This window comes from Pseudophryne corroboree, chromosome 2 (assembly GCF_028390025.1).
Source record: "Pseudophryne corroboree isolate aPseCor3 chromosome 2, aPseCor3.hap2, whole genome shotgun sequence".
Classification (NCBI taxonomy): Eukaryota; Metazoa; Chordata; class Amphibia; order Anura; family Myobatrachidae; genus Pseudophryne; species Pseudophryne corroboree.
Window position 1 is genome coordinate 452,387,375 of NC_086445.1, and position 25,311 is coordinate 452,412,685.

The window sequence follows — 25,311 nt, forward strand, 5'->3', positions numbered from 1 at the left end:
CCTTGTCTGGGGCAATCATAAGACCGGCCATGGCTTCTGCTTGGATGGCAAAAGCAGTGGCAGCCTGGGCTGATGTATTGGAGGATGACCTTTCAATGGCATCTAGAGAACAAAAATCCAATATTGCACATATTAAACAGGCAGCTATTTTTATGGAAGAAGCAGCCTTGGATATGGGTACAATTGCCTCTCAGGCATCAGCCTCAGCAGTAGCAGCTCGGTTTGGCTACGTACATGGAATGCTGACTCAGAATCTAAGAAGGTTCTGGAGTCTTTACCTTTTAGTAGAGATATTCTTTTTGTTAAAGAATTAAACAGTATTTTGGAGTCAGAAGTAGACTCCAAGAAAGTGAAGTTTCCTTCCACGCATAAATTCAAGCCTAGATTTCCAGCTTTTCGGCCCTTTTGGACTCAAGGAAAAGCAAAAGGAAAGGTTTATGGCAAACAGTCTCAGTCTGACAAGTCTGGTAAGACTAAAAAGCATTGGGCTACCAGAGGGCCGGCTTTCAAATCAGAAGATAAACCATCAGCCTGATGGTGCGGGCCTCCACCTGGGGGACCCCAGGGTGGGAAGCCGACTTCTTCAGTTTGCAAAGATCTGGCAGCACTCTACCACAGATGCCTGGGTGCAAGAAGCGGTATTTCACGGTTGTGCATTTGCTTTCAAGAAACACCCTCCTCAAAGGTTTTCTTGTACCAGCCAGGCTTCAGTGGAAATGAAGAGCAGGGCTTTGATAGAGGCAGTTCAGAAGTTGCTTCAGTCAGGAGTGATAATTCCAGTTCCTCCTGCACAACGAGGACAAGGTTTTTATTCCAACCTGTTTCTAGTCCAGAAGACAAATGGGTCGTTCCGGCCCATACTCAGTCTCAAAGTGCTGAACAAGTACATTTGGGTGCCTCGGTTTCATATGGAGACTTTACATTCCATTATTTTGGCCATGGAGCCGGAGGATTTTACGGTATCCCTGGATATCCAGGATGCGTACCTTCATGTTCCTATAGCACTGTCCCATCAGCGCTATCTCAGATTTGCTATCCTCCAGCAACATTTTCAGTTTCAGGCCCTACTATTTGGACTGGCCACAGCTCCCAGAGTGTTCACCAAAATTATGGTGGTAATGGCATCTTACAGTATCTCCGTCAGCATGGGATAAGGATTTTTCCACACCTCGACGACTTTTTATTCCTGGGACAATCTTAGGAATTGCTTCAGTGTCATCTGCGGCAGACAATAGCTTGTTTGCAGAGACACGGTTGGCTCATAAATTGGGCAAAGTTGTCCCTGGTTCCGTCACAACGGATGACTCACTTGGGGGCTGTGTTGGATTCTGGATTCGAGTCTTCAGAGAGTAAATTTACCTCTGAACAAAATATCCAAAATTCAGTCAAGGATTCAGGAGCTGCTACACAGTCAAAGGGTATCCATTCATGCAGCAATGCGTGTGATGGGGTTGATGGTGTCGACATTCGACATGGTGGAGTATGCTCAGTTCCACTCAAGGCCTCTGCAACGTCTGATCCTTTCCAAATGGAATGGTTTTCATCAGACAATAAAAACGCAGACTATGGTCCTTCCTCTGGAAGTAAGGAGGTCATTAGCCTGGTGGCTGCAGACATCCTATCTGGACAAAGGGAGACCCTTTTGGACATCAGATTGTGAAATTCTGACAACGGATGCCAGCCTTCAGGGCTGGGGAGCGGTGTCAGGAAGGAGTTGCTTCCAGGTGCAGTGGACCGAGGAAGAGAGTTGCCTGCCAATAAATATATTGGAACTTTGGGCCATATATATGGCACTTATTCAGGCAAACGACATCATTCAGGGGAAACCAGTCCAAATCCACTCGGACAATGCAACGACGGTAGCGTACCTCAACCATCAGGGAGGAACTCGCAGCCAAAAAGCAATGAAGGAGGTAAGTCACACGTTAAAGTGGGCAGAACTTCATTATCCAGCCTTGTCCGCAGTGTTCATTTTGGGAGTCCTAAACTGGGAAGTGGATTTTCTCAGTTGACCCGCCATTCATGCAAACGAATGGGCTTCACACCCCGGGGTCTTCCAAATTCTGCTAGACAAGTGGGGGTTACCGGAGTTAGATCTCATGGCGTTCTGTCAGAACAACAATGTTCCCGTATACGGGTCAAGAACAATGGATCCCAAAGCAAGCTTTGTGGATGCCCTGTCAGTGAGATGGGACTTTCGTCTGGCCTATGTGTTTCCACCAATTGCCCTGTTACCCAGGCCGATGTGAAAGGCAAAACAAGGAAGGGGTGCCGTGATACTAATAGCTCAAGCTTGGCCCAGAAGACATTGGTACATAGATCTGCAGAGGTTGTCGATGGATGCTCCATTCCTACTCCCTCAACGTCCAGATCTACTGTCTCAGGGTCCTTGCTATCACAAGCACCTGGATCGACTGTCTTTGACGGCGTGGCTCTTGAGACTTCCATCCTGAAAGCAAGAGGATTCTCACAACAGGTAATTCAAACAATGCTCAGAGCAAGGAAACCTTCCTCAGCTCGCATTTATCACCGAATATGGCAAGCCTATATTGAATGGTGCAGTGAACGGAAATTTGATCTTAGGTCTTCCAGAGTTTCCAGAGTCCTAGCATTCCTTCAGTTAGGAATGGACAAAGGTCTAAGGGTGGCTTCCTTGAGAGTGCAAGTGTCAGCATTGACTGTATGGTTCCAAAAGAAAATTGCTAACCTACAGGATGTGCGCACTTTTTTTTCCAGGGAATGCTGCACATTCAACCTCCTTTTGTTCCTCCTACAGTGCCTTGGGACTTAAGTTTAGTCCTAAAGGCCCTTCAAATTGCCCCATTTGAACCACTAAAACGAGTGGATTTTAAATGGTTGACAGCTAAAGTTCTCTTTCTACTGGCTATTGCTTCAGCTAGACGAGTTTCAGATTTAGGGGCATTGTTATGTCGCCCTCCTTTTCTGATTTTTTTTATCCAGATAGAGTGCTTCTCAGAACCAAATCTGGGTATCTTCCTAAGGTTATGTCTAAATTCCACCTTAACGAAGAAATTGTAGTCCTGGCCTTCCAAAGGCCGGACCTGTCTGCGGGAGATGCATCGTTGGACGTAGTCCGTGCTTTGAGGATCTATGTGGATCGTACCAGTGCCATCAGAAAAACAGACACTCTCTTCGTTCTACACGGATTTTACAAGAGAGGATGGCCTGCTGACAAGCAGACTCTGGCGAGGTGGCTTCGAATGACGATTTCAGAAGCATATTCTCAAGCTGATCTCCCTGTTCCAGCTAATGTCTCTGCTCACTCTACGTAAGGTAGGTCCATCATGGGCAAGACAAAGTGGTGCTTCAGCAGAACAGATATGTAAGGCAGCCACATGGTCTTCCATTAACACATTCATTAGACATTATGCCTTTGATACCTTTACCTCTCAGGACGCTGAATTTGGGCGAAGGATTCTCCTGTCCAATCAGAAGCGTCCCCACCACTCAATTGCTTTGGGTGATCCCAATGTTATCCTGTGGATAACCTGTGGACCCTGCAGGAGAAATAATCATTATCGTAGACTTACTGTTAAACTCTGTTTCTCCTAAGTCCACAGGATCCACAGGAATCCCACCCTGACGCACCAGATTTGAGGATCCTTTCACTTACTAACCTCTTCCTTCTTGTATGGAAGGGTGTGCATGTGTGTTCTTCTCGCCTGATTAGGGCTGTCTATGATCCTCCTGCCTTGAGCTTTGCAAAACAACTGAATTGCCTGAGCCAGGAGGCGGGGATATAGGACGGGCCCATTGCATTCTTGGAGGCCGAAAACTTTGATCATTTGGTGCCAATCCGCTGTCGCTACCTCATATCCCAATGTTATCCTGTGGATCCTGTGGACTTAGGAGAAATAGAGTTATCAACGGTAAGTCTACCATAACTATTATATCGTGCAAAAGTTCATTTATTTCAGTAATTCAACTTAAAAGATGAAACTAATATATTATATAGACTCTTTACATGCAAAGAGAGATATTTCAAGCCTTTGGGGGACATTTACTAAGCAGTGATAAGAGCAGAGAAGTGAGCCAGTGGAGATGTTGCCCATGGCAACCAATCAGCACTGAAGTAACATCTATAATTTGCATACTATAAAATAATACAGAGCTGCTGATTGGTTGATGGGGCAACTTCTCCACTGGCTCACTTCTCCGCTCTTAATACTACTTAGTAAATGTCCCCCTTTATTTGTTATAATTTTGATGATTGTGGTTCACAGCTTAAGAAAACCCCAAATCCAAAATCTCAGAAAATTAGAATATTACATAAAATCAATAAAAAGAGGATTTTAAATACAGAAATATCGGCCCTCTGAAAGGTATAATCATGGATATGTACTCAGTACTTGCTTTGGGCCCCTTTTGCATAATTAACTGCCTCAATGCGGCGTGGCATGGATTCTATCAGCCTGTAGCACTGCTGAGGTGTTATGGAACCAGGATGCTTTAACAGTGGCCTACTGCTCTTCTGCATTGTTCGGTCTCATGTCTCTTAGCTTTCTCTTGGCAATGCCCCATAGATTCTCTTTTTTTCTTTAGCACAGGTAAGACGCTTCTGACGTTGTTTGCCAGGAGCGGCTTGACAAGAGGAATACGACATTTGAAGCCCATGTCCAGGATCCGTCTGTGTGTGTTGGCTCTTGATGTACTAACTCCAGCCTCAGTCCACTCTTTGTGAAGCTCCCCCACACTTTTGAATGGCCTTTTTCTGACAAGAAAAAAAGAACTGGTCTGTTGCTCAGTGGTCCAAAGTCCTCTTTTCTGATGAGAGCAAATTTTGCATCTCATTTGAAAACCAAGGTCCAAGAGTATGGAGGAAGAATGGAGAGGCACACAATCCTAGATACTTGAAGTCCAGTGTGAAGTTTCTACAGTCTGTGTTGATTTTGGGAGCCACGTCATCTCCTGGTGTTAATCCACTGTGCTTTATTAAGACCAGAGTCAACGCAGCCGTCTACCAGGACAGCAGACAAGCTTTATGGAGATGCTGACTTCATCTTCCAGCAGGACTTGGCACCTGCCCACACTGCCAAAAGTACCAAAACCTGGTTCAGTGACCGTGGGATTATTGTGCTGGATTGGCCAGCAAACTCACCTGACCTGAACCCCATAGAGAATCTATAGGGCAACGCCAAGAGATAGATGAGAGACATGAGACCGAACAATGCAGAAGAGCTGAAGGCCGTTATTGAAGCATCCTGGTCTTCCATAACACCTCAGCAGTGCCACAGGCTGATAGAATCCATGCTACACCGCATTGACGCAGTAATCCATGCAAAAGGGGCCCAAACCAAGTACTGAGTACATATCCATGATTATACTTTTCAGAGGGCCAACATTTCTATATTTAAAATCCTTTTTTTATTTTATGTAATATTCTAATTTTCTGAGATTTTGGATTTGTGGTTATCTTAAGCTATAAGCACAGGTAGTAGGCAGCGGGAGAGAGGGGGAGTTCCAATAGCATTGCTGGCTCCCTCTTTTATACCCAGTGCTGCTTCCTTCCCGCTGGCAGCACCTTGCCGGCATGCAGGCATCAAGAAGATTCTTCCTTCAGTAACAGTCTCCATAGATCCTGGTCTGGCATTCAATGCATTTAAGTCTTTATTTATGCATGACAGTAAAAATATTTCTATGACTCTTTGGATTATGATCTTGGCAATCTATACAGTTTCATACAAAGGAGGTGAAAATGTTGCAGATCTTGCAGGCTACAGAAGAAGAATTAGCTTGACAAAGTCACAATGTCGGCAAATATGGTGATTCTCCTGAGGTGGGATCAGAAATCAGCAATATTTAAAAAGATCAAAATAAGCTTTTATAGAAGTGCAGAATACAGTATTGAGATCAAATATGATATGTCATCATCTAAACCATTATTACAGACTAACAATGTAGAAAAGAATATTGTTTAAAAAAAATGTAAATAAAATAGCATATACTTGACTACGTTTTGCTTTCACTCAAATCCTATTGCCTGAAATGGGATGCGTTCGGGATCCCAGCTGTTCGGAATCCCAACATTGTTTGGAATACCGACACAGGCATCCCAATATGGATTGAAATGCCCGTGCTGGGATCCCAAACGCTGGAATCCCGAGGTCTGCCGCCACTCCGCACTGGTTAGCGCGTGTGATGCTGCTACACATTATTATGTATGATTCTTTCCATTATTTGTGCAGTCACTGGTTAACATTTTTTATTTCTAGCATTTCAGAATAATTGCAGAGAGCGGAGTCCAAGGAATACAACTGCAGAAGTTACAGATGAAGGTAAGACTGCCATGAAGGCACATACTGCTGATTTCAGTACTGACTTTACACTCTTTGGGGTCAGTGGTTGGTCTACAAAGGTTGCAGGGTGTGTGGTGATCTATCTGAAATTACACAGATCTGAATACACATCTACAACACACTTGTCATATGTGTGATGACTGCAGGTCCCCACACGCGCAGTTACTGAAAATCACGATATCCATCCATTGTGCAGACTTGCATGGAACTCTGCATATTGCAAAAAAACACACAAATGTTCAAAGCTATTCTTAAAGAATTTCCATCACCACTAGCCACTTACAGGTGGCCAACGTTGGAAAATGTTTGTAATTCGTCAATTAATATTTTTCAGGGTGGTGCTAGTAGTTTCTGGGGCTGGAGCCCGACCTATTCTTATTTATACTTATTTCACACAGTCTCCTTTACATGGCGTCTTTATTACAGTGGCACGTGCCTCTGCAAATGCTTTCCATCCAACCCATTAATACTGTTGTGTATTTTAACGTGCACCCAAAGCAATGATGAAAAGTTACACTATCTTCAAAAAGTACCAAATGTATTAACCACAGTTCCCATGTTTCCTTCATACTCATGACTGTATTAGCCATAAGTAAGGCTAAAAGTAGCAGCATTTTAGGAGAAAAAAACCCATATTAAATTGGAAGAGGTGCTGCATAGGTGCTCGGGGGTAGGACATTACTGAGACATTTACAATATGCCCAAAGGTTTGTTTTCTTCTCGAGACATCAAGGCACAATCTCAAGTACAGTGATGGCTTTCAGGGATTAAAGGTGTGGAATTTAATGATTGGACCATGAGGGCTCATAGAGGCAAAACCATGGTAGAGTGCATCTGGTGCTCTTTGTAAATGAGGTCCACAAAGTGCAAGTAAAAGCTAGCCACATACTCACCACATTCCTATACTTGAAGAGGCCGCTGTCATCACTGTCCAGTTTACCTGGTGTACGAGTATAGATGGCCAAATTGGATGAGAGACAGCTGCTGGGCACTTGCAGTAAAGGGCTAGATCACATTTGCTTTACATTGGTGCTAGGTAGACTAGTGAAAATGTGAATGTTCACACACGACCACAGGGATCATCTGCCAAGGACACCAAAATGCCACATAATAATCTAGTCCGATTTGATTGGATTATCATCTCGCAACATACTGCACTTTGTTTTAAATGTGCTTCAGGTACTCCTACTTAAATTACTACGTTTTAATGTTTTGTATTTTTGCAGGTTCAGACAAATCCAAAATTGTATCACACAGTACTCAACACACTAATGGTTCCACTGTGACTTGTAAACCGCGGGGAAGAGAGTTTTCCTTTGGTAAAATTTTTTTTTCATTTTAATGTCTAATATACATAATTGTGCTCTGTGAATTTAACAAGATTTTAATTTCAAGGAGATCTGTTGTTTGGTTAAATACAAGAAACTACTTTCTCCCTAACCTTTTTTGCTAATGTTGCCATTGTCCTAAAGTGTAATTTATTTATTTTTTATTCACTTAACTGGATACAATTTTTTTTACCAAAAACCACTCTGAAATTGTTGTTTTACAAAAATGTTATTTCGTTTAGAACAAATTTTTAAAAAGATATTTGAACATTTATTTGAAAAAAAAAAAACATCACAGGGGTGTCTTGCATTCCCCTTTCTACTGTGTTCATAGGTCCCATTGTAAAATTAACTCCCTCCACCAGTTTTAATAGATTCACCAGCGGCAACAGATCCACAGTGGCACAACACCCACGAGTGTCCATAGGCCCCCCTGTATCGGTAACCATGTGTCACTATACACATAATGTATAACTCTCTCCACCCAATGTAAAGGAAACTTTTGGGGGGAATATAAGCTTTCTCCCCCTAGTGGCAAAAGATCGGCCTCTGTTATCAAATACTGTTATCAAAAATGCTGTTTAGCAAATATGGCCCCAAACTTACAGTACAGTATCTTGACATTTGAATATCTCATGTTGACTCTTTTAAGAAATATCTCATGTATATTTCTGCTGTGATTTGGAATAAAAGTCCAAATTAATTACCTCTGCAGTAATGTATCATACAAAGTAAAACAAGATTGCCATGCGAAGGATCATGTCTTTCTTTCTGTCAACAACAGAAGCCTGGAATGCTAAAATAACAGACCTAAAACAAAAAGTGGAGGCACTCTTTGATGAGAAATGTGGTAAGTAACGTAAATGATTTACTTAATAACCTTCGTGTCTGTATATTTACATATTTTTTTAAATCATCTTTTCTTTTGTATTTTTCTTGTTAAAAAACAATACAGTCATCAAAACATAGAAAATTCAGAGTGGTTTGTCAGTGTGCTATACTAGCAGAATACAAAGAGACCAACGGGCAGCAACAAATACACCTGTCTGACAAACAGTATACAAAAACAGAAGAGAAAATAATGCAATATATACCAGGTTCAGGAAAACAGCAGAGGCATATAAAATCATATTGGCATGCTGTTAGTATAGTGCAGCGCCGTAACTACGTGTGTGCCAAGGGGGCTTGGCACACAGCGCAGTTGCCCTGAGGGAGCAACGGCCAGCGGCATGTAATGAGTCAAATTGACTCATTACATGCCGCCTCTGTGTGCGCCGTGCGCGGCTGGAGGGAGAGGAGACCAGCGCCGGGTTCAAGGAGGAGGAGGGAGGGGGAGCAGGGAGCCGCAGCAGCGCTATTTGATTGGTAGTAAGCGCCGCTGCAGCATCCCCCTCTCCTTCTGTATTGGCTGCCCGGCGCTGCTATGGATGCTGGGATGCGGTTCCTTCATCCCAGCATCCATAGCAGCGCCGGGCAGCCAATACAGAAGGAGAGGGGGATGCTGCAGCGGCGCTTACTACCAATCAAATAGCGCTGCTGCGGCTCCCTGCCCCCCCTCCCTCCTCCTCCTTCTCATCTCACTGCCTGCACCGAGAGGGAGATGCCAGCACGAGGAGCCTGTCAGCGGGGAGAAGGTAAGTATATCCCTCTCTCTCTTTCTCTCTCTCTCTCTTTCTCTCTCTCTCTCTCTCTCAGGGGGACACCGTCTGCCGCAATGTGTAAAAAGGGGTCCTGGCTGCCGCAATGTATAAAAAGGGGGACTGGCTGCCGCAATGTGTAAAAAGGGGGGGGGTCCTGGATGCCGCAATGTGTAAAATGGGGTCTGGCTGACGCAATGTGTAAAAAGGGGGCCTGGCTGCCGCAATGTGTAAAAAGGGGGCCTGGCTGCCGCAATGTGTAAAATGGGGTCCTGGCTGCCGCAATGTGTAAAAAGGGGTCCTGGCTGCCGCAATGTGTAAAGAGGGGGACTGGCTGCCGCGATGTGTAAAAAGGGGGCCTGGCTGCCGCAATGTGTAAAATGGGGTCCTGGCTGCCGCAATGTGTAAAAAGGGGTCCTGGCTGCCGCAATGTGTAAAAAGGGGGACTGGCTGCCGCAATGTGTAAAAAGGGGGACGCTGTCTGCTGTAATGTATAAAAGGGGCTCTACCTGGTGTAGTGGCGCTACTGTGCAGCGTAATTTGAATAATGTAGACTACTGTGCACCGTAGTATGAATTGCTATTATTTTGTGGCCACGCCCCTTCCACGTGAAGCCACGCCCCTATAAATTTTTCGCGCACCTACGGCGCGCACTGCCCCTGTCTTACATGGGGGGGGGGGGGACGCCACTGTCGTTTCTCGCACACAGCGCTAAAATGCCTAGTTACGGCACTGGTATAGTGCGATAAGCAGAGAAAGTACTGCCCCATCAAATCGCACCCCATACATACTGTAGTATAGATAGATTAGTCTGTGGGGTTACTGTTGCACCAGTCTCCCTGCCTAACCTCGAGTGACACAACCTGTCTCATTTGTCCGGAAATTTAGACATTGAATTGCGAGATTTGAACATATGTTTTTCATGTTTAAACACATCATTCACCAAGACCCTCCACTTAAATGGATCGGGAATCGGCCGCAAAACTATTACTTTAAGGTAGGTACACACTGGCCGATATACCGGCCGTTCTATTGAACAGCCGATATATTGCGGGTTCGTTGACCAGTGTGTACGAGCGATATGTTTGTGAACTCCGTCATTCACAGACATCGCGTCGGCCCCGCAGCACAGCCGACGGCCAGTATATCTACCAATATATTGGCGCATCGCTGTGTGTGTACGGGCAGCCAGCAGTGATTAACAGCTGAACTGGGCGGGCGCGTGTACACGCCCGCTCAGTTCATGACGTCAGTCCCCGTCGGATCGGGCAGTGTGTATGCACAGCACACTGCTCGATCCGTCCATAGATATATCTGCAGATCAATTGATCTGCAGATATATCTATCAGTGTGTACCCACCTTTAGAGAGACATAGTGGTAAATTTACTAAGGTGGGAGTTTTTTAGAACCAGTTCTAATACCATGGACATCTAGATCAGTGCAAAAAAGGCAGGCCAATGGCTCTATGGCTATCGCGAACAGGGCTGGAGATAACGGACAACCCTGACGGGTCCCGGAAATGGAGCTGAATTATAACCATTGGCAGACACTTGTGCCGCCGAGGAAGAGTATAATAACTGAATCCTGTGGACAAATTGAGGCCCAAAAGCAAATTTACTGAGCACGTACCATGGGTAGCCCCATTCAGCTGAACTGTAGACTTCCTCAGCATAAATCCCATCTGGTCTGGGTGAATAATTAATGTGAGGGGTATGGGTCGTTGGGTCGACTCAACTTAGGTCGACAATCAGTGGGTCGACCACGATAGGTTGACATGCGTCAGGTGGACAGGGTAACTAGGTCGACATGGTCGTTAGGTCGACCTGTACTAGGTCGACAGGTGAAAAGGTCGACATGAGTTTTTTTGGGAAAAATGTGTCTTTTTTTCATAAACCGACGGGGAACCCCAATTGCACAGTGTCCCCTCGCTTCGCCCGCTATGCTTCAGGCAAGATGCCTCACTCTGCTACCGCTTCGCTCGGCACAGTTTACCGTTCCAATTGTAGTCCACATGGATCGTCAAGTATGGAAAAATCAAACAAATGATTTTTTTTTTTTTTAACTCATGTCGACCTTTAGACCTGTCGACCTAGTACAGGTCGACCTAGTTACCCTGTCGACCTAGCGCATGTCGACTTATCGTGGTTGACCCAATGCTTGTCGACCTAAGTTGGTTCGACCTAACGAGCGTATCCTGATGTAATTACTAAATTTAAGCTTGTAGCAGGGGCGTGGCTACGATGGGCATGGAGTAGCACGTACTGTGCAGAGCTTTCTTGCCCGAATCTCCTGTAAACCTATCCTGCAAGTTCCCCCCCGGGATTAAAAGGTGACCCAGACTTGCCTTAATACTGGGTGCACCCTCCTGAGTGTGTATTGCCCGCTCTGCTCTCCTGTGGGGGTGACTGGCCGGCAGGACGATTCCGACCTGGTTGCTGCCGTGCCATGTGGGACGCTGTGCGCTGCTTCTGCTTTGCCTGTCGGGCTGCCGGGGAGAGATTTGTGTGTGCTCCTTGCCTCCCCCCTCCTGCTACCGCCCAGACCCACTGCTGTGAAGAGGGCTCCGGACTCCCCTGCCGCGGCCGACCGCGCTACTTCCGGTCAGCGGCTGGGAGACGCGGTCGCGCTGTGTGCGCTCCTTGCCTCCCACCTCCTGCTGCCGCTCAGACCCTGTGAAGACAGCTCCGGTCTCCCGTGCTGCGGCCACGGCTGGCCGTGCTACTTCCGGTCGGCGGCTGGGAGGCGCGGTCGTGCTGGGGATATATTCTGATCAGCTGGGCTGAGTGTGCCCCTAGTGTCTGCTGCCTCCTGCAGGGAAGCAACGCTCCTGCTGCCTCTGTCCTCCTGTTTCTCATAATAGGGTGGTGAGGGGGGTGACTATACCAATAAGCCTCCCTGGTGCTCCCAGCTGCAGCCTCTGGAACCCCTGCTGGAGCTACTGGATTGGGGCTACCCTTCCAAAGCCTACTGATCTGCATTAAAGTCTGGGGTGATCCTCTGTAGGGTGTCCCCTGTGTGCCTGTGCAAAGGCTGCATAGTTGCTGCTTGGATTATATCACTGTGACTTTTTACCTTTTCATTATATATATCCAGCTGGAGGCTGCTGGCCCACCACTGTGTGTTTCCTGATTTGTTGATATAACACCGACTGGAGGTCTGCCTGCTTGTTTTACCATAACTTTCACATTTAGTGCTGTAACTCCCTCTGGGGGTGATTATATAAAATACTATGGGGAAGAATCAACAGGCTGCGGCCAAGCTTGAAAAATACGCTAGAAATCCCCCTGCGCAAAATAAGAGGACGGGGGGGTCGCAGGATGGTTCCTCTGACCCCTCTCCGGCTACGAGTGCTGGCTCCAATCCCCCTGAGGCTTCAAAGGATGCTATCCAAAGGGTACTGGATGCAGGTAATGCCAGCAAAGGCAGGCTAGCTGACAAAATCACTCAAATGCAATCCGATCTATCTATAATCCATCAGGATCCACCACGAGTTAGAGAGAGAGTGGGGGAGGCGGAAACCCGCATTTCTACTGTTGAGGATACTGTGGCTTCGCTTGGACAACGCACAACTACCCTTGAATCCCAGATGACGGAAGTGCAGAAAAAATTAACCGATATGGAGGGGCGTCTGGGAAGGAATAACATTCGATTCGTGGGCTTGCCTGAGAAGGAAGAGGGTGTTGCACCTGAGCAATTTCTGGAGAAGTGGCTTACAGATTTCTTTGGAACGGATGCTTTTACGTCACACTTCGCGGTGGAACGAGCACATAGAATCCCTATGCGGCCACTACCGCCGGGGGCTCCTCCCCGTACGTTTATTGCTAAATTCCTTCACTTCAAAGATCGGGACATGGTTCTTACCCTGGCACGTACCAAAGGCCCACTTAAATGGAATGGTACCCGGATCTCGGTTTTTCCTGATTTTGCGGTTGATATTCAGAAGGAGAGAGCCCAATTTCTTCCAATTAAGAGACTCCTCCGGGAACTTAATATCCCTTATGCTATGCTATTTCCCTCAAAATTGCGGGTGGTCGCGGGAGGAGAGACGAAATTCTTCTCGACCCCGCGGGAGGCGGCGACGTGGGTTGATCGGCAGTTCCCGGCAGGGCGCGCTCTGGCAAATGACTGAATGCTGATGCTGGTCGCTGACCGGGCTACAATTTGTCATTAAGTATATATGTATACAGTTGCTGTATTGATGTTTATTGATTCTTTCCTTCTAGAGGGACGATATAAACTTTATTGTTAGTATACTAAATGTTACACTTGATATTGGGCCCCTGTGTTTTCCGGTGTTGGGTGCCTGTTTGGCCCTGGGAGGGTTAGGCCTGGGCGGGGAAGCAATGCCTGCCTTTGGCCACTGTTTTTTTTTGTCCTCTTTACTAGTTTTTTAGTTGTTGGGAGGTTTTTAGGGATTAGGTATGCTACAGTTCGGGCCGGTATACAGGGTGGGGGGTTGTATGGGGGGGGGGGGACAGGGGATTTAGTCTGTTGATGTTTTTTAAGCATTGCTGTTGCGACATGTTCAGAGAAACCTTTCTCAATGGGTTGCTTTTCTATCTTTTTCATATAGTTTCAATGTTTTTGGCACATTTAGCACTTGGTGCTATTATATATTATGGCATCACTTAGTTTAAATTTTTTATCCTGGAATGTGCGGGGCCTTAATGATAAAATTAAAAGGGCCTTAGTGATTAGGCAAATTAGGCAGTATTCTGCAGATATTATTTGTCTTATGGAGACGCACCTGGAGGGAGCCAAAGTTTTATCTCTTAAAAAGCCTTGGGTCGGGTGGTCATACCACTCCACACATACCTCTCATTCCAGAGGTGTCTCCATCTTGATTCGCAGGTCTGTCCCGTTTGTCTTGGGTCAGATTCAGGTGGATCAGTGGGGTAGATATATTTTTCTTAAATGTCAGATAAATTCTATGTCTTTATTATTGTTAGCTGTCTCAGTGTGGATAGATTCAGCACCAATACTACTGTGCCTCGTCCACGTCCGGGTAAATTTGCACTGTTGGTGGAGGGTATGGGTTTGGTGAACGTCTGGAGGGCATGGCATCCAGCTGCCCGCCAGTTTTCCTGTTTCTTGCTTACTTACTCCTCCTTTTCTAGGATTGATATGGCCCTGGTTTCCCCCTGTTTACTTCCTAAAATTGTAGATGTCCAGTATGCAACTAGAGGTATCTCTGACCACTCGCCAATACTATTGAATTTGGATACAGGGGGTACCCGGGGGCAATTATTTTGGAAATTTAACTCATTGTGGCTTTCACAGATGGGTACAGGTGCGGAGCTTGAGCATGCATGGCGGGAGTTCCTGGAGCTGAACGGGGGTACTGCTAGCCCAACAATCCTTTGGGACGCATTTAAAGACTTTATACGGGGTTCCTTAATTAGACGGGTTGCTACTTTAAAAACTGGCTACAAACGCCAAGAATTGGAGCTTGAAGCGTCATGTAGGTCCCTAGAACTCCAATATTTACATGATGGATTGGTATCCTCCAAGGACGCATGGTTGCTTGCGCAATCCAAATGGAGGAACTGTCTTTCTGATAAAGCCAAATACCGTTTGCTGTATGCCCAACACTCATACTATGCCACAGGCCTGGTACTTATTTAGCACCTTTAGCGGCGACAGATAAATCTTCTAATACTGCCCTTGCGATATGCGGGGATGATGGTGTAGCTTATGTGAAAACCCCTGAAATAGCGGACCAATTTGTTGCTTATTATAAAAGTTTGTATAGTACGAGATTATCGGCTGATTTCACAGAAATACACAATTATCTTGCCGGTATACCATTGCCTTCGCTCTCTAATGTGGCGGTTGAATTCCTGGATTCCCCCTTGTCATTGACGGAGATTGAACAGCCGTTAAATCGTTTCCTGGAGGCAAGGCACCAGGGCTAGACGGAATTCCTATTGAGCTCTATAAGAAGCATATTGACTTTTATGGCCCCAAATTGCTTGCTCTGTTCAATGACTTGTTGGAATTCGGTTCACTGCCAGATTCTATGACAGAGGCTTTGATAATAGTACTTTTAAAACCAGATAAGGATCCGGAGCGGGTAGATTCGTATAGACCTATCTCGTTACTTTCTACTGATGTCAAGGTCTTAGCCAAGATCCTGGCACTCAGACTAAACTCTGTTATCACCCAAATTATCCACCCAGAGTCAGACCGGTTTCGTGCCGGGGCGGTCCACTCTAACCAGGGACGTGCAGTCAGGGGAGGCAGTGCCTTCCCTGTGATTAATTATTAAAATAACACAAAGAACATACTTATGACACATATTCTGTGTCATAAGTATGTTCTTTATTTTATTCTAATAATTTTAGGGCTTGAAATAGGTTTGGGAGGCACTGATAGCAGTGCCTCCCGTAGATAATGGAAACGGGGATCGAGCGGGGGGCGGGGCCAAGAACTGGGCTGTAAAAGCCCATTGAAAAACATAGGCAAAGCGGCATCTCTAGAAGTGCCTCGCTGACATCACTGTCAGCAAGGCAGAAATGATTGGACAGCGGATCCAGCACTGGATCCGCTGGTCCAATCATCCATACGAGGCGGAGGGATAGTAAGCTGCTCCCCTCCCTTCATCCCCCCCCCCCCCCCTTACTCCGTCACCTGCTGCTGGCGTTCGCCCCTAAAAGTGCTAAAAGTTCAGCAGCGGCGGGCGGCGCTCGCCTCCTCCAGCCTCAGCATCGGGTGTCTGTCTGCAGCGGAGCCACGTCCGGAGTGCAGGGACAGCCTGAGGCGCCTGTGGTGAGTACAGCACATCTCTCTCTCTCTCTCTCTCTCTCTCTCTCTCTCTCTCTCTCTCTCTCCCTCCCTCCCTCCCTCCTGTGGATTGAACTATGGCCGTACACATGCTGCGGCGGCCGGCGGTGATTGACAGCTGAACTGGGCGGGCGTGTGTACACGCCCGCCCAGTTCATGACGTCAGTCCCCGACGAATCGGGCAGTGTGTATGTTCAACACACTGCCCGATCCATCCGTACATATATCTGCCGATCAATTGATCTGCAGATATATCTTTCTAGTGTGTACCCACCTTAAGCCTAATTTTAACTTTTACAGGTACCCCTAATGGATTCTACTGGACAAGTGGACGTGACCGGTGTGGGATGTAGGTAAGTAATCTCTCTCTCATTTTTACAGGTACCCCTATTGGATTCTACTGGACAAGTGGACGTGACCGGCGTGGGATATAGGTAAGTATGTGTGAGTGTGTAAGTGTGTTTTTAATAAACTTTTACTTTCACGGTGTGCGAGTTGTGTTTTTATTTGGGTATTTTTTTTGTTGTAGAACTACAGGTACCAGCGGGCCCATTATTTCCTCGCATGCTGGTACTTGAGGTTCTCCAAGTACCAGCAAGCGGGGGAGGCTTGCTGGGCCTTGTAGTTCCACAACAAAAAACAATATTCTTTTTTTTACACACGTGGCTATCAGCCTCCCATCCACCGCCCACGGATGGGGGGGACAGCCTCGGGCTTCACCCCTGGCCCTTGGGTGCCTGGAGGGGGGGTACCCCTTGATTTAAGGGGTCCCCACTCCTCCAGGGAACCCCGGCCAGGGGTGACTAGTTGGGGGGGTAATGCCACGGCCGCAGGGACCTACATAAATGTGTCCCCCGGCTGTGGCATTATGTCCCTGGCTAGTGGAGCCCGGTGCTGGTTTTAAAAATACGGGGGACCCCTACATCTTTTGTCCCCCGTATTTTTGGAACCAGGACCGGACAAAGAGCCCGGTGCTGGTTGTTTAAATACGGGGAACCCCTGTCCAATTTTTTCCCAGTATTTAAACAACCAGGACCGGCTCAAAGAGCCCGAGGCAGGTTATACTTTGGAGGGGGGACTTCAATCATTTTTTTTTTAACCCATTCAGACCCTTTTCCATTAAGTTAATGGAAGCCCTGGACAACAAAATTGCATTCATGTCCTCCTCCCACTCCCTTCCCAGTCCCAAACACTAATTTATTTATTTTTTCTATAAAAATGTACAATATATCACAAGTATGATGAGCAGGCAGGCAGCGGGCATTGGCGGCATCGGACTGAGATGCAAATTAGTGGTGGAGGGCTGGGTCAGTTGATGGTGGGTGAGTTTGTAAGCCATTGGTGGTGGCAGCAGGCAGCGGCTCAGGGCAAGTAGCGGGCATTGGCTCGGCGGCGGTAGGGGCCATCGGCAGGATTCGGCAGACTTTATGGCTGTAGTGCCTCACCAGCCACTGACCTCACCGCATGCCACTGACTCTAACTAACCTTAGGCGTTTGTTCACACACTTACAGGGCCCTCGCGGGGACGCCGACACTTCTGTTATAGTGTATCTTGACGCTGCTAAAGCTTTTGATTCAGTGGAGTGGGCATTCTTGTCGGGGTCTATGGCCCGCTTTGGCATTGGACCACGCTTTATACGGTGGGTCAAGCTACTATTCTCCGCCCCATTAGCCAGGGTCTCGATAAACGGATTTATCTCCTCTGCATTTCCTCTAGCTAGGGGTACAAGGCAGGGCTGCCCGCTATCCCCTATTCTTTTTGCTCTGGCGGTGGAGCCCTTAGCGTGTCTGGTGCGTTCTGACTTGCGGGTGGGGGGGTTCCGGGTGGGCCCCGTCACGGACAAAATTGCTCTATACGCGGATGATATTCTGCTGTTTATATCAGACTACTGCAATACCATGCCACACGTGCTGCGTGTTATTGACACCTACGGCGGGTACTCTGGTTTGTCCATCAATTGGGATAAGTCCTGCATACTGCCCTTTCGTGGTGCTTGTCCTGGTGTCCCGCCCGTGGCCCTCCCTCTCTGCTGGGTGGACTCATTTAAGTACTTGGGAATCTGGGTCACAAATAATCCTTCTCAATACTTTTTCTTGAATATAAAACCTCATATGGATTATTTGCATTCCCGTATTGCGGTGTGGGGGACTTTACCTCTAACTATAACGGGTAGAATTAATTTAGTGAAAATGATGGCCCTGCCTAAGTTGCTATATGCATTACAACACTCTCCTGTTTATCTCCCATTAAAAACCTTTAGGAAAATAGATAGTCTTCTGTCCTCTATTGTATGGTCTAGCCGCCGGGTCAGAATAAAATTAGACACCCTTACACGCCCACCCAACTCTGGGGGCCTGGCCCTCCCTAAATTCAGTTTATATTATCTAGTGGCACAAATGGTACATATCAGTAAGTGGTTACATGATCCTGCTAGAGATGAATTGATCTCCCGAATTCTCTATGTAACTGATCAGAATTGCACCCCATTACAACTACTGTTGAGTGACAATGTATCGCTACTTAACCTCCCCGTTGTCAAACAAGCAATTATGGTATGGAGACAGACGCATAGATTGCTCCAGGGAGAGGGTTGGGACCCGGAAACGCCTTTGGCTTACGCACATACTCTTAACGAGCTTGCTTCGTTACAGATACGGGAGGTCTGGAACTGCCGGGGAGGGCAATCTCTTGGGCAATTATATCATATGGGTATATTTAAGTCTTTCCAACAATTGCAGGAGGATTATAATATTCCTACCTTCTATTTTTATCGATATCTACAACTCCGCAATGCTTGCCAAACTCAATTTGCGGACACTCCCTTGGTGCTCCGGGACACGCCAGTTTCGGGAACGATTTGTTAATTTCCAAAATTGCACTATATCCATATTTTACTCGACTCTACTACGTGCTTATCATGGTGAGGCCCTTCTCTCTCTTAAATCTAGATGGGAAAGTGATCTAGGGCTCATATCTAATGACACCTGGGAGGATGCACTGGGTGCCTCTAGACTGGCGACCACTGCGGTCCGTTACCAACAGGTGCATCTTTTTGTTTTACACAGAGTCTATATTACTCCTGAGAGGTTAATGAGATTCGGAGGAAGAATGGATTCTAGATGTCTCAAATGTACTCTGGATGGGGGCACTTTCTGGCATATGATTTGGTCCTGTGGGGTGGTTCAGGCCTTCTAGCGGGAAGTACTTAAGATTATGGTTTCCACTGGTATACCTGTTGATGTGCTGACCCCCCATGTGTGTATACTGGCGGTGGTGGATGAGGAGTTGCTGGATGCCCCCTCCAGACGTTATGTTATCAGCCTGTGTGCTCTTGCACAGGTTTCTATAGCCCGGTCGTGGATGGCACCTACTGGCCCAGATATTGATTCCTGGATTGCCCTAGTGAATACTACGGTGGCACATGAAAAATGTATTCTACATGTCCAGGAAAGTCATTACTAAATATTATGCGATATGGGATAGATGGCTGGCATCGCCATATGTTAGAGGTACTCACATTGCTACATCTGCAGATGCGAGAATAGCTTCTGCATAATATTTCCCGATGCTACCTGTAGCTAGGAATTTGTACTGTTTGCATGATTATGTTATTTAAATGTTTCTCACCCAAGTTACTACTTTCTATATCGGATATGAATGTATACAACAGTTTTTGAATAACGACAGATCCACATAATGCCATTGGAATTCGTTGTATATTTTTTATTTATTTTTTTATTTTTATTCTACTCTTATCTATAGGATTGCAGTGGTATGTCTTATAGGTCTATTTACAGATAACGTCCGATTATGTTTATTTACTATTGTATGGTGGGATATATATTGCATGATACTGTTGTCATCAGCAATGCTTGTAGTTTTAGGTTATGTTTTGTTTTTTGTATTGTAAATGAAACAAAAATCTACAATAAAAATTGTCGAATTTAAAAAAAATAAAAAATTTACGCTTGTAACAAGAATTTAAGCTAGTACTTTAACGTCCATTGATAAAAGAGAAAAGAAGAAGTAGGGTTGTAAATTTACATATTTAAGTAAAATCTAAAGCATACATAGCTTGTAATTCGATAGTATACTGAGATCACTGGTAAGTTTTTGGACTGGAGTTGAGGTTGCTCTCCATTTCTCTGTTTGACTTATAATTCTGTAAAAGAGTGTCACTACGTCCTAAACTATCAAAACCACATTGGATTAGATCCTATTTGAAGAATTTGATCTGCCAGAATTGTGATCAGCTTAAAGTGCCAGCGCCTGCAGTCATTCTCATGACCGTTTAGGCTTCTTCTTTGTGGAATACATTTTCAATCTTTTTCTTTCCTTCTTGATTTAAAACAACTGAAATAATTTATATTATAATCATTATAAAAAATTTTTGTTAAGGTGAAGCCTTGGGTATGAAAGAACCATTCAAGGTCCCATTTGCACTATTTGAGTCCTACCCAGAAGATTTCTACGTTGAAGGACTGCCTGAGGGAGTTCCATTCCGCAGACCCTCTACTTTTGGCATTCCTAGACTAGAGAAAATTCTCAGAAACCATGCGAAGATTAAATTTATTATTAAAAAGTAAGGCAATTTCTACTTTGTATTATACTGTATTTTAAAATGTATTATAACATATTTTTTAAATGTATGTATATAATGTTTATAATTCTCTTTCACCAGGCCTGAATTATTTGAGGCTGCAGCCAAGGACACATCTTTACACTACCCACAAAGTAAGTGTTCCACTAATTATCCACCCATTAATCTACATCAAATAGTATTCATTTTTATTGTAGCAGACCTTGCCCTCTACATTGTTTAACAATTCATGCCTATTGTTTAATAATCATTGTAAATGACTAAATATGCTTGACTACTCATGGCTATTTAGGCTACGTTGTTATAATAAAACATCTCTTTCCATCTGTAATTGATGTATAATCCTGATGTCTTGTATGAAGTGTCACACTGTTGTACATTATTTCTTCATTCATATAAAATCTTATTCAAATCATAATCGTGCTGCAATCTATTTTTATTATCCCTTTAAGAAAGGATCAATGCCAATAACACATCGATTACAGCATCTGGAGTTGAAGATCTCAATATTATACAAGTAACTATACCAGGTACATGGCATGGTTCCCATTTTAGTACTTTATTTCTATTACTTTCCATTAGAAACAGCTCACATTTGTGGCTTGAGTATTCTTCAATCTAGACACCAGTGCTACAACATTTTTATTATACGTTCATTTTATTAGCCACCCAAACTTACTATCTGCAATAACCCCAACACTGTTGCTCTCTTTCTGACAAAGAGCCAATCTCAGCGCACCGTGTGACTTGGCTGTGCTGAGCATCTACTGTATATCACTCACAATGCGGTAAATTTACTAAGATGGGAGTTCTATTTAAGATGGATGTTGCCCATAGCAACCAATCAAATTCTACTTCTACTTCTAGAAAATAATATTTGAAATCTGACTGGTAGCTATGGGCAACATTCTATCTTAAATAGAACTCACATCTTAGTAAATTTACCCCAATGTGCATTTTATGATAATAAATAAATACAGGGAATAAGAGAAAGAGATAAAGTAGCAAGAGAGAGTGTGTCAGAGAGAAAGAGAGAAAATGGGGTGAGAGGGGTAGAGAGAGAGGGCATCACGGAGGGAGCGTGTGTCATAGGGAGAGAGAGTGTCAGGGAGGGAGAGCGAAAGAGAGCGGGAGCAAGAAAGAGTGAGGGTGTCAGGGAGAGAGAGAATGAGAGAGACACACTATCAAGGAGGGTGAGACAGTGCCAGAGAGAGAGACAGGGGGAGAGCGAAGGTAGAGAGGGGGGTGGGGGGGGCATGCAGGAGATACATTACCTGCTACAGCAGAGGTCTCTAATGGGGACGGGGCTTCACAGCATTAGGCCCCGCCCCCTAAATCTATGTAAATCGTGGCATGGCACTGCTCTGCTGCTGCTCTGAGCATTCCAGGTAGGGCCTCCCTGCTACATCCTCTGTGGCTGCAGGGGGGTGCTATCAGCGGTGGACGTTTATTCCATTGGGGGTGAAGGGGGAACGGCGGGCATCAGAGGTACTCCGTGGCAGGGAGCAGCGGGACCTGGGAGTAGCACGGGCCCCATAGCAGCTGCACCCTGTGCACCCTTGGTAGTTAGGCCACTGGATATGGACGCCTGCGGCTTTTTTTGTGCTTCATCTGCGACTATGTATGTGTGTAAAACCAAAACCTGCGCTGTTAATGTCTAGGACACTGTGAGCAGCTTTTCCCACTGAACTTCTCGCGCCATATGGGGCAATTACACTAGATGTATGAGAATACATCTTATATACACATAAAATGTCAGTATAATGTAAAATCCCTCTCCTTGTGTCCGTTGGGGATCCTGCTAGTGTTAGACTGGGGTGGCAGTCGTTATACCAGCTTTCGGGATCCCGGCGCTCGACATACCGGCGCCGGGATCCCGATCGCCGGTATACCGACAACTATTCTCCCTCTTGGGGTGTCCACAAGACTCCTGGAGGGAGAATAAATAGCCACCATGCCTGCAATGGGCTCTTTTGCGCTCACCCCGCTGCCGGCATTCCGGCTGTCGGGATCCCAGCGCCGGTATGCTGGGCGCCGGAATCACGACAGCCGGCAATTCATAGTACACCCGTTAGACTGCAGTTCCTCTAGACCAGTGGACAGATAGAGGCTGTGACAATGGCCATCCCAGCAGTTCTGAAAGGCTTCTAATTAGCCTGGAAATAGTATTGCCTTGTAATATGTGGTGCTAAACCTTCTATAGCCAAGGCAGTCCAGACATACAGGGACCAGTGCTAAGAGAGGGCTGAGGACCCTGGCAGCTGGCTGTATCTGGACAGGGGGCGTAGATGTACCTGCAACTATAGTTAATGTCACTGGTCATTTCAGGTGTATTTGATGGCATCTCTTCTACAACTAGGACACCAGATTGGTGTGCAGATGACACGGTGTGAGTGACTAGCTTGTAAGCTGCAACAGTAATAGTAGTTAGTAATAATTATTGACTGAAAAGCAGAGAACCCCCCCAAAAAACAGGGTATATGTAGGATTACGCTAGATGGCTGTCTGAATATCTACTGTATAACTTAAAAGAGTTAGCCAGGTTAGTAGTAACTGCACATGCGGATGCACAGCCTGTCCAGCTATGACAGGATGTTCACTGCTGAACTCGGGCTTAAATGTTAGGAATGTGGTATCTAGCCTGTTCTACTGAAGGTGGTAGTGAAAGGTGTTAGTGAGCTGTTGACAACACTGCTGAGGCCTCTTAAGGAGGACACTAACAGCAGCCATTCCCAATGTAACACCAATAAGCACACCAGTGGAACATACTGTGGGGGTAATTCAGACTGCATCGCAGCAGCAGCGATCAAAGTCTGAATTAATTTGTGGAGTGTGCACGCGCAGCGGCCGCTCTGCACGTGCGTACACCAGGAGCCCAGTGAGATGCTATCATCTCAGGGCAGCGATCGCCTCTGCCTGATTGACAGGCAGAGGCGGGGCAGGAGGGGGCATGCCAATGGCGTTAGAAGCCATTGGCAGGGCGCGGTCCGGACAATAGAGGAGTTTCTGGACCATTGTGGGGGCGGCTGCGGCGGCTGCATGGCATCACACGCAGCCACTGCGACCCGGGACGTGGCGAGTAGCGGCCTGCCAGCGCGCAGGAGCTGCGCTGGCAGGGAGCTACTCGTCAGGTACAAAACCATCGCCGCCGTGCAACGCTTTTGTACCTGTGCGTTGGGTAGGGGCCCTGTGCTGAGCGTCCCCCCACATGTCAGAGTAAGTGATCATAGATGTGCTAAATTTAACACATCTACGATCAGATCTGAATTGGGCCCTGTGTGTATGAACTGGAACAATGCTTCCCTTAGGTGGAGATATATCAAACCTTGGAGAGAGATGTACTAAGCAGTGAAAAGTGAGCCAGTGGAAAGTTGCATATGTTGATTTTTGAAAGTGGTGCATTGAGGTGTGTTTTTTGTGTGAGATTCATGTGCCAATTTGGTCGTGCTATGTAGTACGAAGACCCATTTGCCATGTGACTTCCATGGAAATGAATACTTAGTAAATACACAGTTCACTAAATTGCGGCTTTTTCGGGGGGCGGAGGGGGGGGGGGGGGATCGACCAAAGTCGAACTTTAGTAAAATTTCCCCCTAGTCTCTAATGAGCACAGAGCAACTTTATTAACAAGGAAGATAGATGCATTATGAGCTGGTGCAGCTGAAATGGTGCAAATGCTTGCTGTCTAGATTTGGAGCCATCCCATCCTGCAGCATACAGTGAACTGGTACCAGCCTCTGCACCCAAGCTTGTATACCAGAACTATTCCTAAAATCATGGACAGTGTTGGGACATTAGTGATCATCTGCAGGAATGCAGCCCTATTTGCTGAAATGCAGCCTGAAACTTGCAAGGAACCTGCACCATGCTTCACTGTTGCCTGCAGACACTCATTATTGTACTGCTCTCCAGCCCTTCGGCGAACAAACTGCCTTCTGTTACACACAGATATTTTAAATTTTGTCTCATCAGTCCAGAGCACTTGCTGCCTTTTTATGCACCCCAGTTCCTAAGTTGTCGTGCATAGCTGAATCGCTTGGCCTCGTTTCCACGTTGAAGGTATGGCTTTTTGGCCGCAATTGTTCCATGAAGACCACTTCTGGCCAGACTTCTCAGAACAGTAGATGGGTGTATCTGGATCCCACTGGTTTCTTCCAGTTCTGAGCTGATGACATTGCTGGACATCTTCCGATTTCAAAGGGAAGTAAGCATGATAGATGCACTAAGTTTCCTTGGTCGACCACTGCATCTACTGTCCTCAACGTTGCTTGTTTCTTTGTGCTTCAATGCATCAGGGAGGCGTCTGATTGGCTCCAGGTGTTTTCTGCTGCAGGACAATGGGGTCATTCCAAGTTGATCGCTTGCTAGCTAGTTTTAGCAGCCGTGCCCACTGGGGAGTGTATTTTAGCTTAGCAGAAGTGCGAACGCATGTGCAGCTGAGCTCTGCAAAAACAATTTGTGCAGTTTCAGAGTAGCTCAAAACTTACTCAGCGCTTGCGATCACTTCAGCCTATTCATGTCCGGATTTGATGTCACACTCCCGCCCAGCAAACGCCCAGCCACGCCTGCGTTTTCCCTGGCACGCCTGCGGTTTTCCAAACACTCCCTGAAAACGGTCAGTTGACACCCAGAAACGCCCACTTC

General features: G+C 46.1%; 1 protein-coding gene across 3 annotated transcripts in view; it reads left to right on the forward strand.

Annotated features, from left to right (window-relative positions):
* GTF2I (general transcription factor IIi) overlaps window positions 1-25,311 on the forward strand; it is a 282,609-nt gene that overhangs the window by 216,421 nt on the left and 40,877 nt on the right. For all 3 annotated transcript variants that reach the window (XM_063953729.1, XM_063953728.1, XM_063953727.1), the window contains 6 exons: window positions 6,234-6,296; window positions 7,544-7,636; window positions 8,430-8,495; window positions 20,466-20,649; window positions 20,749-20,801; window positions 21,120-21,197. In XM_063953729.1, the coding sequence (XP_063809799.1) occupies window positions 6,234-6,296; window positions 7,544-7,636; window positions 8,430-8,495; window positions 20,466-20,649; window positions 20,749-20,801; window positions 21,120-21,197 (537 nt within the window). The remainder of the gene's footprint in view (window positions 1-6,233; window positions 6,297-7,543; window positions 7,637-8,429; window positions 8,496-20,465; window positions 20,650-20,748; window positions 20,802-21,119; window positions 21,198-25,311) is intronic.